The 15,205-nt window shown below is 47.2% G+C and overlaps 2 protein-coding genes across 4 annotated transcripts in view; one reads left to right on the top strand and one right to left on the bottom strand.

Annotated features, from left to right (window-relative positions):
* Window positions 1–10,000, top strand: part of LOC125629128 (gametocyte-specific factor 1) — a 41,393-nt gene extending 31,393 nt beyond the window's left edge. For all 3 annotated transcript variants that reach the window (XM_048834432.2, XM_048834431.2, XM_048834433.2), the window contains 3 exons: window positions 5,310–5,385; window positions 9,178–9,269; window positions 9,873–10,000. In XM_048834432.2, coding sequence (XP_048690389.2) covers window positions 5,310–5,385; window positions 9,178–9,269; window positions 9,873–9,883 — 179 coding nt within the window. In that variant the 3' untranslated portion in view covers window positions 9,884–10,000. The remainder of the gene's footprint in view (window positions 1–5,309; window positions 5,386–9,177; window positions 9,270–9,872) is intronic.
* NCKAP1L (NCK associated protein 1 like) overlaps window positions 1–15,205 on the bottom strand; it is a 123,434-nt gene that overhangs the window by 84,686 nt on the left and 23,543 nt on the right. The gene's annotated exons all lie outside the window — the stretch shown is intronic.

Below are 15,205 nucleotides of genomic sequence, written 5' to 3'. Positions count from 1 at the left end.
ACAGGACTTGACTGAGGCTATGGTTACACTGCAAGTGGTATAGTGTACGTACTTACTGCAATAGTGGAAGGGGTTTTTCAGTCACTGTAACTAATCAACCCCCTCAAGGAGGCGGCTAGGTTCTTCCATTGACCTACCAGTGTCTATACCAGGGCTTAGGTTGGCTTAACTACATCTCTTGAGGGATGAACGTTTCACACTCCGAAGGGACGTAGCGAGGTTGGTGTATGTTTTAGGTGTAGACCAGGCCTTAGAGCATGAAACCACACACCATGCTGCCTTTAGCTTTACCAGTCACTACTATACCTTGTCTACACATGGAAGCTGACTGGCATAGCTATTGTGTGATACAATGAATCAGTGATACTTCCCTGAGTATTTAAGAATCAGTGACTTCAATTCCAGAATAATTAGTGTACTTGATAAGCAAAGTAATCCTGGAATAAAATCATGCTTGTTAAGAAATAGCCCCCATCTCATTTGGGCACTATCCCAGAATAGCTACTCTGGACAACTCCCCTCTAAATAACCCAGTTTAGACCGCTGTAGGCTCTTCCTTTAAATAGGATTAAAGGTTTGGTGCTTGTGGTAGATAGTGTTTCACTCAACCAGTTTAACACATGCTAAAGTACAACTGCTTTGTCTTGACTAGTTAAACTAAGCTGTATAATGCAATACTTACCACATTTAAATGCTAAACAAGGTGTACAGTGGGCAGGGGTGTGAGGGTGTGTGTGGTTAACATGTCAAAATCCTACTATGGCCAAAGCATGCTGTAGCTGACAAGGCTGTGTCTGTCTCCACTTGAGGAATTTGGGGGGCACTGGCAGGCCCCCCCGCCTTTCCCCTGCTGAGCTCCCACAGCTTCAGTATTGTTGGAATTTGCATCAAGGCTCTGGGGCTGCAGGTTTAATATGGTGGTACTTTGTTTCCAGCTGCTGAGGTTTCTCCTGTGCCCAGGTCCTGCTGTTTTATCCAAAGCAGTGGAGTTGCAGGGAGGAGATTCCCATAGCATGGACAAGGCCAGATCCCTGCTGCTAAAATCAGTGAGAGCAACCATTGGCTCCTCCGGGGCAGGACTGAGCCCTCCTGCTGGCTCTTGCATAAGTAGTTAACCCATTTCAAGGGACCATTCATGGTGAAGTGGCCTGTTAACACCTCTCCAGTCATGGGAGGTGGGGAGAGTTGTGAGCGGATTATAGATTACTGTACAAAACCATAAATCCAGTGTCTAAAAATCATGGATTGAAGAATGTCTAGCAAAGTTAGGAATTTCAGCTTTCAGGCTGGTCTTTTCCAGGGGTTGTGCAGGCTTCACCTGAGGACAGGGACGGAGAGGCTTGCCTACACTGGTAATGTTAGTGCTGCAGCAGTTCTCTAACATGGCTTGTGTAGTTGCAGCTCAGCACAGCACTCAGGGAGCGCTCTCCCCGGGCTCTAAACCACCCCCACAAGGGGCACGGCTCCAGGCACGGGTGCGCTGTCCGTACTGACACATTACAGTGCTGACACTTGCAGCGCTGTGGGGGGGTGTTTTTTCTCACCCGAGTGAGACCGTGGCAGGGCTGTAAAATGCCAGTGTAGACCAGCCCAGAGTGATTGTTTTGTGAAAAGTGTTTGCCCGCAGGTAAAAGGGTGTTCTTGTCTTATTTTCCTGTCAGAGGTCATTCGATAGCGTAGCAATTGGCTGTCTGGCTTCACCCACGTTGTTGTTGGCGTTTAGTGCCCTGGATGAGGTACACCACATGTTGATAGGTATGTATACAACCATGGATCTTGAAAGTGGAGCCATGTGTGTTGGTTTTGCAACTGTTAAAGCAGCAGCAGACCCTGCTCTGAGTTGGTGTCCTGGTCTGTGGGGAGCTTGCTTCTGATGATCTTGGAGAGGCTGGGGAGTTGTCTGAAGACCAGAAAATGGGGTTCAGGAAAGATTTATTTCAGAGAGGTCCCCACTGAGTATGGGTTATAGTTAGAATTGTAGGACTGGAAGAGACCTCAAGAGGTCTTTGAGTGCAGTCCCCTGCACTCAAGGCAAGACTAAGTATTACCTAGACCATCCCTGACAGGTGTTTAGACATCTTTAAGAGCAGGTTAGACAATGACCGGGATTCCACAACCTCCCTAGACAATCTATTTCAGTGCTTAACTTCCTGTCAGGGCAGTCTTTTCCCCTATGGCTAACCTAAATCTCTTACTGCTATTTAAGCCCATTGCTTCTTGGCCTATCTTCAGAAGTTAGAGGACAACTTTTTTTCCTTCCTTATAACAACCTTTTATGTACTTGAAAACTTATGTCCCGCCTCAGTCTTTTCTCTCTGGATTAAACAAACCCAATTTTTCTTTTTCAATCTTCCCTTATAGGTAAGGCTATGGTTTAGTCACTGGTATTTTTTAGTAAGTCCTTGACAGGTCATGGGCCATGAACAAAAAGTCACATCCCTTGACCTGTCCATGACTTGTCCTGTACCCCTGACTAAATCTTGGGAGTGCCAGGGGTGCTGGGGCAGGGAACCGTGGCCAATGGGAGCTGCAAGGGCAGTGCCTGCGGGTGGAGGCAGTGCACAGAGGTAGAAGCTGAGGGACATGTTGCTGCTTCCAGGGAGCCCCCCTCCCCACAGGTAAGCATCACCCAGAGCCCTCACCTCCTCTCACCCAAACGGCTCCTCCTGCTGTTGGGTGGGATGTGGCCCAAGACTGACCCAGCAGCAACTAGTGCAACTGTCCCGGACTGAGTTGCTCAGTCAGCCCCAGAGCCAGACACACTGGCTGCTGCAGAAGTCACGGAGGTCGTGGAATCCATGACTCTGACAAACTCACAGCTTTACTCATAGGCAGGGTTATTTTTTTTTTTTTCCATCCATGTGTAGAATACATTTTTGTTATATACACCGAGGTATGTGTGGATGTGCGCCACCAGTAGAAACAAACCTAGTTTGTTCTTTTTTAATATAATTTGCCATAGGGATAATTACTCCAGCAAGGACAGGTTAAGCATTTTAGAACTCGCTACTCAAACTACCATTTACTTCAAACCATTTCTCCAGTTTGTCCAGATCATTTTGAATTTTAATCATATCCTCCAAAGCACTTGCAACCCCTCCTAGCTTGGTATCATCAGCAAACTTTATACATGTGCTCTGTGTGCCAGTTTGATACCCAATATGGATTCCAGTGTGAGGCGGCAGGGGTGTGCAGTTGAGCTGGGGGGAGGGGATATTTCTGTATTGAAGCAGGTTCTCTTGGAGTATTTGGGTGTCCCATTCCATGATGGGGGAGCTACTTCTCTGGAGTGTCCTCCTTTGGTAAAGGCAGTTTTCAGTATGTTAAGGTGTATATATCCAGGACTTGCTCCTTGGAACATATTCTGTGGTATCTTAACATCTACCCGTAGATAATGGTTTTTGTTTTTGGTTTTTTTGGCACCCAAATAGCCTGAGAACCTGATTCAATAGGGAAATAAAACACCCCGTCTGACCATACACCCCTAGTTGTCACCTGCCACCCCATACTGCAATCCAAACCAGTACAACACCTACCAGGTAGGGACCCCTCCTGAAAGATCTTTCCTGAACCCCTTCTTCTGCAGCTCCAAGCTAATCCGAAGCAAGGTCCCCACAGACAACACACCAACCCAAAGCAGCACCAGTCCCATCTAGAACAACAGATACATTTCCACTGCTACAGTAATCAAACCCCCTCCCTCCCAACACCTCTTTCAAAATCCAGGGTGGGCCTTCACATGCCTGTCAGATAATGTGGTGTACTAAATGCCCCAATAACTATGGGGGTGAAACTGGTCAGACCATCACTGTGCTCTCAAATGAACTCTCTCTCAGAAAAATGTTAAGACAAAAACATCCTCTCACCTGTAGGTGACCTCTATCTGACCTCTCAGTCCTTATCCTCAAAGGAAACCTGCACACACCCTTCAAAAGACAGGCTGGAGAGCTTAAATTCCTAACTTTTCTAGACATTAAAAATCATGAACTGAAGAGAGAGACTGGATTTATGTATCAGAGGGGTAGCCGTGTTAGTCTGTATCCACGAAAACAATGAGTCTGGTGGCACCCTAAGGACTAACAGATTTATTTGGGCATAAGCTTTCATGGGTTTTAATAATAAAAAAAAATCCCACTTCAGATGCATGGAGTAAAAATTAGAGGCAGGCATAAATGTACTGAGATATGAGGAGAAGGGAGTTATTTTACAAGTGGAGAACCAACTCCCTCCTCTTCATATCTCAGTATATCTATGCCTGCATCTGTAATTTTCACTCCATGCATCTGAAATAGGACTGTTTTGGTTTTTTAACCCATGAAAGCTTGGTCTTTAAGATGCCCCTAGACTCCTCACTGGATTTATGGCTTATTACAACAATCTGTAACCCACTAACAATCCCGCCCGCCCCAATGATTGGAGGGGTTTTAACAATTCACTTCACATTGAATGGTCCCTTTGTTTAGAATATGCCATCTGTTCCACTTGTGTTTAGCTGTGATGTTCTGAGTACCATTCCCAGCCCTGAAGATGAGCTCTTTGTGGTTCCAAAATTTCTCTCACCAACTGATATTGATCCAATAAGAGATCGCCTCCCCTACCCCATCTCTCTCATCCTGGGACAGACACTGCTACACCAACACTGCAAACATCTCTGGAGTTGTCAGCCTTGTGGTCAGGAAAAGTCTCTTGCAAACAAGCCTATATCCTGCTCCAACCTTCTGGCAGGCCCCAGCCCTATCAACTGCAAGCTTAACTGTTGTGCAGGTATAAAACCTCTCTGGGCTGTTACTGAGGGCCTGAGCATGTTAACCCTTCAGGGTGTTGGCAATGCTCCCAAATCCCAAGAGAACCCCTTTCACCAGACCGGCTAACACCTCGGCATTGTGGTTCCTCTGCTTGTCCATGCCCCTTATAACTCAGGAGGGCAGCAGGATCAGGGCTAGCACAGTGGGCATTCATAAGAACGGCCATACTGGGTCAAACCAATGTTCCATCTAGCCCAGTATCTGGTCTTCTGACAGTGGCCAGCACCAGCTGCTTCAGAGGTGGTGAACAGAACAGGTCAACTTCCAAGTGGGCCACTTCCAGCAGTTAGAGGCTTAGGACACCCAGAGCATGGAGTTACATTTTCCTTCTGAAGCACAACTAAGGAGAACTCTGGAACAGGATCTGTTCCAAGTAAGTGGGCTGGGGAGAGAGCAGGGCCAATGGCCTCCTGTTCATGTGATCTGTGGGTGTAGAGTCTTGGTGTGTTTAAACCTATCCAGTAGCCTTTCATTGTGCACTCACACTAAGCTTTTCCTCCTCAGAGGCAGATGAGTCTGCTGCCACTTCTCCTTTTGTTATTGGCTTCAAGGCAAACTGCACCTTAAGCGCAAGTCAAAGGTAAGAGCTAACTCTCCTTTCATGTGTTCTAGCAGCCACTTTGCACCCCTTTGGGAAAAGAGGGTCACCGATCATGCCGGGTCCCCCACTGGCGTGACTGTCCCAGCTCTACTGGCATCAACAGCTATGGCACTGGCGGTGCTGTTAACTTGGGTAACTATATTGAAGGCTCATGAACCTTGGTGGCTTTTTTTTGTAAAGACCCACAGCTGGGAAGCCAAGAATGATTTCAAACAGGTGTCTAGCCCTCCTGGTTGAGAGAAAAGGTTGAAAGTCTGTGTAAGCCTAAATGCAACATAACCAACAGACAAAGAAACCAACTCCCAAGATTTCATGGGGTTTTGGGGCCTGACTTTTAGGTTGGTTTGTGTTTTAACACTTGTGGCTGGCCACACTGTCTGGCCAACTGGGTTCTTGCCCTTCTAATAACTCCGTGCACTCCTGCAATAGTCACTCTTGGATTCTGCCGTTCTAGTTGGGTGACCAGAAATCTAACAGAACTTCACTAGAAATAGCCCTGCAATACCCAAGGCTGTTGTCAGGGTTCCCTTCCCACTCTGAACTCTGGGGTACAGTTACAGGGACCGGCGTGAATGACCCCCAAGTTTATTTCTATGAGCTTAGGTTAAAAATTCCTCAAGGCACAAATCCCTTTCGTCCTTGGACAGTATGCTGCCACCACCAAGTGATTTAAGCAAACATTCAGGGAGGGCCACTTGGAGCCCTTACACCCCCTTTCCTGGGGAGGTTTGAGACTAATATCCTAACCAATTGGTTACAAAGTGAGCACAGATCAAACCCCCCCCCCCCCCCCCTCCAGGTCTTAGGACACTGAAAATAAATCAGGTTCTTAAAAGAAGAACTTTATTTAGAGAAAAGGTAAAAGAATCACCTCTGTAAAATCAGGGTGGAAGAACTTTACAGGGTAACAAAAGATTCACAAACACAGAGGAACTCCATCTAGGCTTAGTTCAAAGTTACAAAAAACAGAAATAAACCTCCCTCTAGCAAAGGGAAAATTCACAAGCTAAAACAAAAGATAATCTAACATTCCTTGCCTGGGTTTACTTACTATTTTTGTAATATTAGACTGGTTCAGGATTGGTTGGAGAAAATAGATTTTTTTTTTTTGGCCTGGCCTCTCTCAGTACCAGGAGAGAGAGAACACCCAACAAATCCTCCCCCTCCCCAGATTGGTCCTTTTGGTCAGGTGCCAACCAGGTTATTTGAGCTTCTTAACCCCTTACAGGTAAGGAGGAATTCTAGGCTACCCTTAGCTGTATGGTTATGACAGCTGTAATTGGCCTGCTTCTGCTCATGTTACACCTGCACAGCGTGACTAATGGCTGTAGATTGCAGGGGTGTAACTGAGGTCAGAACTGGGCCCAGGGGTGAAAGCAAGTCTAGGGACTTACCAGTACAGGGCTGGGCTGGGGCTGGCTCTGGCCCCTGGAAGGGGTGGGGCCTCAGGGGCTGGGGGAGGTCAGAGCCAGAGCCAGCCCACTCTGTACCGGCAAGTGCCTTCTTCCCCCTCCCCAGGGTAACAGCAGCAGCCGGGGCCTCTGGCAGCTGTTTAAAGGGCCCGGGGCGGTAGCGGCAGCGGCAGCCTGGGCCCTTTAAACTGTCCCCAGAGCCCTGCCGCCAGTTCTCCAGGGACAGCGCTCCAGCTGCCGCTACCACCCCGGGCCCTTTAAATCGCTGCCCCAGCCCCACCGCCACTACCCCAGGGCTCCGGCAGCAGAGCTCTGGCAGCAATTTAAAGGACCAGGGGCTCCACCCACTGCTGGGAGCCGCAAGCCCTTTAAATTGCGCCTGGGGAAGCTGATCCACCCTGGTACAGCCCACCGGCTCTTGGCAGTACGCTGTACCAGGGCGTACCGGCTTACTTTCACCTCTGACTGGCCCATTACATGGTTCTGCTGAGCATAAATGGAGCCACCAAGAGAACTGCTTGGAGACTCCTGCCTGAGTCAGAGAGCCACTAGCCCCATAAGTCTTGGCCCCATCTGTGACATGTTTTCCCCAAGTGGGAAAATGGAGGTCATGTGACTGGGTCATGTGACCCACCAGTGCAGTCTCTGTGATAGGTAAAGAAAAGTTCTGGGGAAGCTGCAGAGAAGAAGGTGGCTCCAGCTGGGTAGGACTGGGAGCGGCCTGCCAAGGCCAGAAAGGCCTGTGAGTGGTGTGATCCAAACCTTTAAAATATATGCACTCTTGCCTGGGGCTTGGAGGACTCTGTTTTTGGAGCTGTTTGTGCTAAGTCAGCCTCAGTAAGGGCGTAACCAGCTAGGAGAGCCTCTGTGAAACCACTGAGGAGCCCTGAGGAAAGGGACACTGAAGGTGGCCATGCCGGAGCCAGCAACCCTATTAGAAATACCTGCTGTGTTCCCTTCGCTACATGCGCACGAGGGGGGAAGCCCAGCCCAGTTTCTGTTCCTTTGGATCTGTCTGGGCCAGAGTCTGTAAAATTCCATTAGCAATTTCACAGACATCCTGGAGCATCTCCTAGCTTGTACCCATGTAACTGAGAGCACTGGGGCTCCTTGGTCCTTAACCCTTCTCGTGGCTCAGGGCTTGTCTTCATGTACAGCACTACAGCTGTAGCGCTTTAGTGAAGACACTCCTGTGCCAATGGGAGGGCGTAGCTAATCCACCTCCCCAGGAGGCAGTCGCTATGTCGATGGGAGGAGCCCTCTTGCCAACCCAGCATGGCCTACCTGAGGGGCTAGGGCGGTATAGCTACATGGCTCAGGGGGAGGGGCGTACACCTGGCCTTGGACAATGCAGTGTGGCGAGTTACCAAGCTCTTGAACCCTGGCAGTTACAGGGGCACGAGGGGCAGGGGATCCAGAGTTCAGTGGAATGGAAGCCACGCTGTAGCTTTGGGGGACAAACGGCTGAACACCAGAGATGTGGGGGGATCTTGCTGTAAGTGAAATGTTCCCTAAGGGAAGGCAGGTTGAGTTCCAAGGCAAGACTGGATATGCAGGAGCAGTCTGCTGTTGGCTACTTCACCCTGAAATCCTTGCTTTGTGAGTGGAACCTGTCCTGCTCCTTCCCCCGTTTAACACATGGCTGGTACCCCATGGCAGCAGGAAATGCTGACTTATGCCAGCTAATGTAAATGCATTTTCTAAGCAGGATCAGAGTGGTGGTAGCACCTGGGGACCTCAGATGGGGAGCAGGACCCCGCTGTGCCAGGCAAACAAGCCAAGACTGTTTATGCCCCAGAGAGCTCATGATCCAGACACTACAGGCACGTTCTCCACAAACCCTTCTGGCCTGGAGTAAAATCCAGGCAGGTGCCTCAACAGCTGCTGTTTGCCAAGGTGGGAGGGAGCCATCCTTCATGTGGGCTGCACTGGGAAGGCACATGGCAGCTTACAACCAATGCATTGCCCCTGCCCTGGGGACAAGACTTGCCTGTTACCAGGGGTATTATGGGGAAACAATCCAGTGCACGCTGGCATGGAATGTCATAGAGACACACTGCTGGGAAAGCCCAGCTGGCAGAAGGGGGGACCCTCAAGCACACACAGGTAGCAGATCCCAGGGAATGCTACGGGGTCCTATTTAGAACTGGCCTTCAGAGCTGGGTAACCAGGACTAAAGTGGGGACAAGCTGACAAGTCTCTTCAGCTAGCTGCATGTGGCACTGGGAGTGGGGCTTATGGAGGCAGTCCCATGATGCAGGCATGTCCTGTGGACTATCTGGCAGTCTGAGATGGGCCATGCTAACTCCTCATCCTGGTGTATGTACTAACTCCTCTCCGTTTCCATCTCATTGTCCAGTCTTGGTGAGACAGGCTGGGATGGAAACCAGCAAATGCAGGCCGGGAGCACCTCAGCAGCATGGACTCCAAAGGGTCACTCCTGGAGAAAAGGTACAAGGCAGGTCCACCATGGGAGTGGGACTAAACTATTCTAACTGTCTGGGAGGTGGGGAAGGGTCATAACTTGATGTTTCAGAAGCTGGTCATAAGACCCTGCATGTCCCAGCTGCACTGGGTCAGCCCTGGGTCTTACTGTACTCATGTCTTGGGCATGTCTTTTACTCATCTAGGACATTTGCTGACCGATCTCTGAAGGGAAGAAACCTCTTTATTTCTACTTCCACTAGTTACTAAGGTACTTGCTCAAGGCACACTGCTTTCATGAGCAGAACGTGTCCTGTAGCTGGGAGCCAACAATCCCATGGAAAGAGGGAGAAGTGAAACAAAGATACCAAATGAGGGTAGAGGCTAGCAAAGCTGCTTCCTGCCCAAAGTGAATATTACTGAACCAGTGTCACTTCCTGAAAGCTTGGTGTCCTAGAGGACTTTCCTCCACTGCTAGAAATGGGCTGATGTTTTTGAGTCAGAAGCTCTTTGGGGGGGGCTAAAAAGTGCTGCCTTGTATAAGTAACATTTGACCCTAAGGCCTGCTTATAAACATAGTACCTTTCCCCCACCTGTATTTTGTCTCAATTCCTGGCTCTTTCTCTGCAGGCTCTCTGTGAGGCTCTTGCTATGGGAAGGTGCAGCCTGGAGAAGAGTTGAAGAAGCTTTTAAACTTAAATATTTTTAAACTTGTTCTTAGTGTCCAGACTGAAAAATAAAACTTCCCTTTGTATAAACAGTGTGGTGTTGTGTTCTGCACTCTGAGAAGAGACCATATTGATGGTCTGACAAGTGCCACATTAACCCTTCTGGAAAGTGGATTTCCCATCTACTCTTCCTTCCCAACAGAGGTGGCTTGGATGGCATGAACCCTTCATCGCCTATGAGGAGCAATTAATAAGTCTGGGACTTTTCAGCTTGGAAAAAAGACAACGAAGGGTGGATACGATAGAGGTCTATAAAATCATGATTGGTGAGGAGAGAGTGAATAAGGAACTGTTTCAGAGTAGCAGCAGTGTTGGTCTGTATTCACAAAAAGGAAAGGAGGACTTGTGGCACCTTAGAGACTAACCAATTTATTTGAGCATAAGCTTTTAGGAGCTACAGCTCACTTCATCAGATGCATAAAGTGGAAAGTACAGTGAGGAGACTTTATACATACACACAGACCATGGAAAAAAATATACATTTTATGTATAAAATCTCCTCACTGTACTTTCCACTTTATGCATCCGATGAAGTGAGCTGTAGCTCTTGAAAGCTTATGCTCAAATAAATTGGTTAGCCTCTAAGGTGCCACAAGTCCTCCTTTTTGTGAATAAGGAACTGTTATTTACTCCTCATGACAAGAACACTAAGGGTCACCAAGTGAAATTACTAGGTGGCAGCAGGTTTAAAACAAATAAAAGGAAGTATATTTCTTCACACAACGTACAGTCAACCTGTAGAACTCCTTGCCAGAGAATGTTGTGAAGGTCAAGACTATAACGGGGTTCAAAAGAACTAGATAAGTTCATGGAAAATAGTTCCAACAACAACTATTAGCCAGGATGGTCAGGGATGGCATCCCTAGCCTTTCTTTGCCAAAAGCTGGGACTGAGCAACAGGGGATAGATCACTTGATGATTGCTGGTTCTGTTCATTCCCTCTGGGGCACCTGGCATTGGCCAGTCAGAAGACAGGATACTGGGCTAGATGGACCCTTGGTCTGACCCAGTCTGGCCCTTCTTATGCCTCTTAAGATCTAGTGGCCCGTTATAGCCTGATCTAGTTATCACAGGCCAGGAACTTCTCTGTTTTACCTCCCATATCAAACCTACTAACTGTTTGCCTAAAGCATCTTCCAAATGGCCTCCAGCCTGAATTTGAAGACCTGGCTCACAAGAGGGAGAGTAACTCCAATACCTCTCAATTGCGTTGATACGATGAACAGCCTGAGCTCCCTGGGTTCACTGCAAGGCATCTTCTCCAGTCCTTGAACCATTTCTGTAGCTCTTTCCTGCACCCTCCTTAGTTTTTCAACACTTGTTTAAATTAGGGCACTCAATTAATTGTAGTGAACTATCATAATTAACTCAAAAAAATTAGTCATAATTGCACTTTTAAACAATAGGCTACCCCCCTGAAACTTGTTAAATATTTTGGATGTTTTTCTACACTTTCAAATATATCAATTTCAATTACAACACACTACAAAGTATACAGCCCTCAATGTTTTTATTACAAATATTTGCACTGTAAAAATGATGGAAAAATATTTTTTTTTCAATTCACCTCATACAGGTACTGTACTGCAATCTCTTTATCATGAAAGTGCAACTTACAAATGAAGTGTGGTTTTTTTTGTTGCATAACTGCACTCAGAAACAAAACAATGGAAAAATTTTAGACCCTATAAGTCTGCTCAGTCCTACTTCTTGTTCAGCAAGCCCATGTAAAAACATGAACAGAGAGGCAGTTCACACCTTGTCAGGACAGGGATGGGACAAGCCCAGCTGTGCTCAGCCTCACCGGAACAGTGGACACTGGCTCAAGCAGCAACAAAAGAATCTGTTACTCCCTGGAGGGAGTCACCCCCTGTGACATTATTGACATAATCTGGGAGCATACAGATCATTGTTGCAACCAAGGCCCTGTAGTGGCACCAAATCTTGTATAAAGGGGGTCAAACAAGGTGTCTAAGACAAGGTTAGGATTTGCTGGTTATGATTGTGTTGTTTATATGTGGGTGTCCTTTTTGTAGTTAAAGTTATGAATGTTGGCTCTATACTGTCTCTTTCAAACTTGTGCTGCACTTCTGGGTGACACCCCAACAAGTTGGTGTCCGCTCTGCCTAGCTGCTTGATGGCCCATTAAGGACCATCAGCTATACAATTGACCAATTGAGAGAAGGCAGATATGCCTAGTGACTCAGCAAAGTATGCAGGGACTTGCCCATGTGACTCCAAACTCCATTTTGCTGTAGTTTTCCACAGTAAGAACAAAGAGGTGTTCTTACATGTGGAAAAGACTCTCAAAGGCTGATGCCTCCATCTTGTCTTCAATCCTGCTTCATACCTTGGAGGAACTTTGCTACATGGAAGCTTTGAACAAAGGACTGATGACCCATCCCAGCTGTGGATGCTCTCCAGAGACTTGATTTGAACCTGCAGTTTATTCCATCACTGCTACAAGCCTGAACCAAGAACTTTGCCATGACTGGATGTAATGGATTCCATTTAACCAACTCTTGCTCTCATCTATATCTTTTTCCTTTTATGAATAAACCTTTAGATTTTTTATTTGAAAGGATTGGCAACAAGCGTGATTTGTGGGTAAGATCGGATTTGTATATTGACCTGGGTCTGGGGCTTGGTCCTTTGGGATCGAGAGAACCTTTTTTCTTTTACTGGGGTATTGGTTTTCATAACCATTTGTCCCCATAACGAGTGACACTGGTGGTGATATTGGGAAACGAGTGTCTAAGGGAATTGCTTGTGTGACTTGTGGTTAGCCAGTGGGGTGAGACCAAAGTCTACTCTGTTTGGCTGGTTTGGTTTGCCTTGGTGTGCATAGAAACCCCAGCCTTGGGCTGTAACTGCCCTGCTTGAAGCAATTTGTCCTGAATTGGCACTCTCAGTTGGGTCCTGCCAGAACCAGCATCCTTACACCCCCTTCCTTTGGGACTGCATTGAGATAATGCTCCCCTGACTCTGAAGGGGGAGGGGGGGCAAAGCCGAGAGGAAAGAAAGGACCTGATAAAAGGGAGAGACATTTTGCCATGCTCTTTCTCTCTTCCATCCACATCTACAGACCCCACCACCACCAAGCGACTGTAGAGCTGAAAAGTAACCAGCCAGCCTGTGGTGAGAAGCGTCTAAGTTTGTAATGACATTGAAAGTGTTAAGATCAGCTTAGAATGTTTTACTTTTATTTCATTTGATCAAATCTGACTTGTTATGCTTTGACTTATAATCACTTAAATCTAGCTTTAGAGTTAATAAATCTGTTTTGTTTGTTCTACCTGAAGCAGGGTATTTGGTTTGCAGTGTGTCAGGAACTCCCCTTGGGGGAACAAGCCTGGTACATATCAATTTCTTTGTTAAATTGACAAACGTATATACTGCTAGGACTACTTTGTGATAAACTAAGGGCAGGGTAGAAAACAGTCCCAGAAGGGTAAAAGGCCCTCCTCCCTAGCAACTGAGGAGGGGTGACTACAGGTCCACCAGGTTCAGCTGAGATGGGGTTACCAGAGATCAATTAGGATCAGATGAGAGGGAGTTACCTGAGGGCAATTAGGATCAGCTGATTCCAACTAAGGGCTGCAAGAGACCTTTTTAAACCCTCCACTGTTGGGGAGAGAGGGAGTGGGGAAGTCAAGCTGCTAGTAGGCGAGGAACAGCAACACAGCTGGCCTCTCCAGAAGGGGAGGCTGCATTCCCTCCCCTAGGAGAGAAAAACAAGCCTAAAAGATTGGCTGAGAGAAGGAGCGGACTGCCCCTGTGCAGCCACGAGGGACTATTTTACCCCCAAGCCCATCTTGCCAAGGCTAACAATAGCTGAGGCTGGTGAGAGCAAGAGGGCCCTGTGACGGCTTGGATCACAGAAACCCCCTTGGGCTTGCCAACTGATGTGCCAAGACTACTACTTCCCCCTGCTTTCCTTCCCTGGCAGCTTAGGACTTTGCTGCCCTGCCTGCTTTGAGCCAGACCCACTAGCGTGCTCCAAACCAAGACCCAGGTCTGCATCACGTCCGCTAACAGCTATAGTCTCAATTGAAAGCAGCTTACAGAAGTGTTCCTATCTTTAAAACTCAGATGCCCAACTCCCAATGAGGTCCAAACCCCAAATAAATCCATTTTACCCTGTATAAAGCTTTCACCCACTACTGCTTCTCAGATGCTCTTGTCAACTTCTGGAAATGGCCCACCTTGATTATCACTACAAAAGGTTTTTTTTTTTTTCTCTCCTACTGGTAATAGCTCACCTTACCTGATCACTCTCGTTACAGTGTGTATGGGAACACTCATTGTTTCATGTTCTCTGTGTATATAAAAATCTCCCTACTGTATTTTCCACTGCATGCAACCAATGAAGTGAGCTGTAGCTCATGAAAGCTTATGTTCAAATAAATGTGTTAGTCTAAAGTGCCACAAGTCCTCCTTTTCTTTTTGCGGATACAGACTAACACAGCTGCTACTCTGAAACCTGTCATTATGCAAGACACTGAATTTAGCCGTATGGAGTGGAAATCCATCAACTTCATGAAAAAACTTGTACAGATACAGACAGACATCTTCCTTTCCAAATGCAAACAGATGGACATCATACCAAAAGGACTGAAGGTAAAAAATCCATTATAATCTACATACCATACAGACTATTCTGACAGATTGTGCAACACGCTCTCAAAGAAACTGTGGAAACACCTGATCAACATGCTATACAGCAAAACAGGGAAAGATTAAGAATGAGCTCCCAAAACTGGATACTCTAATAAAAAAAAACCAAAAACCTTCCATGCAAACTTTCTGATGGCTGGACTTTACAAAAACTAGACACGCCATTTACAACACACACTTTGCTTCTCTACAAACAAAAAAGGACACTAAACTATCTAAACTACTACATGCTACAACAGTGGTTCCCTTAACCCACCCAGCAACACTGTTAATCTATCCAGCTATACTCTTAGCCCAGCAGAAGAATCTGTCCTATCTCGGGGCCTCTCCTTCTGCCCCTCCACCCTCACGAACATGATATGGTTCTGTGGTGACCGAGAATCCTATTTTCAACATCTCCGACTGTTAGCCGACGGCCAAGGATGTTTGGTGAGGTGCCAGCTATGCCCGTTTATACCATCTGTGACTTTAACCGCTAGGACGCACTGTCCCTTCGCGGCATGCTGATGGATGCCCCAAGGTCCTAACCACCCGTGACTTTAACTGCTAGAGCTCAGA

Source organism: Caretta caretta, chromosome 20, assembly GCF_965140235.1.
Source record: "Caretta caretta isolate rCarCar2 chromosome 20, rCarCar1.hap1, whole genome shotgun sequence".
Taxonomy (NCBI): Eukaryota; Metazoa; Chordata; order Testudines; family Cheloniidae; genus Caretta; species Caretta caretta.
The sequence above is the reverse complement of the archived record's forward strand: the minus strand, read 5'-3'. Positions and strand labels throughout refer to the sequence as shown.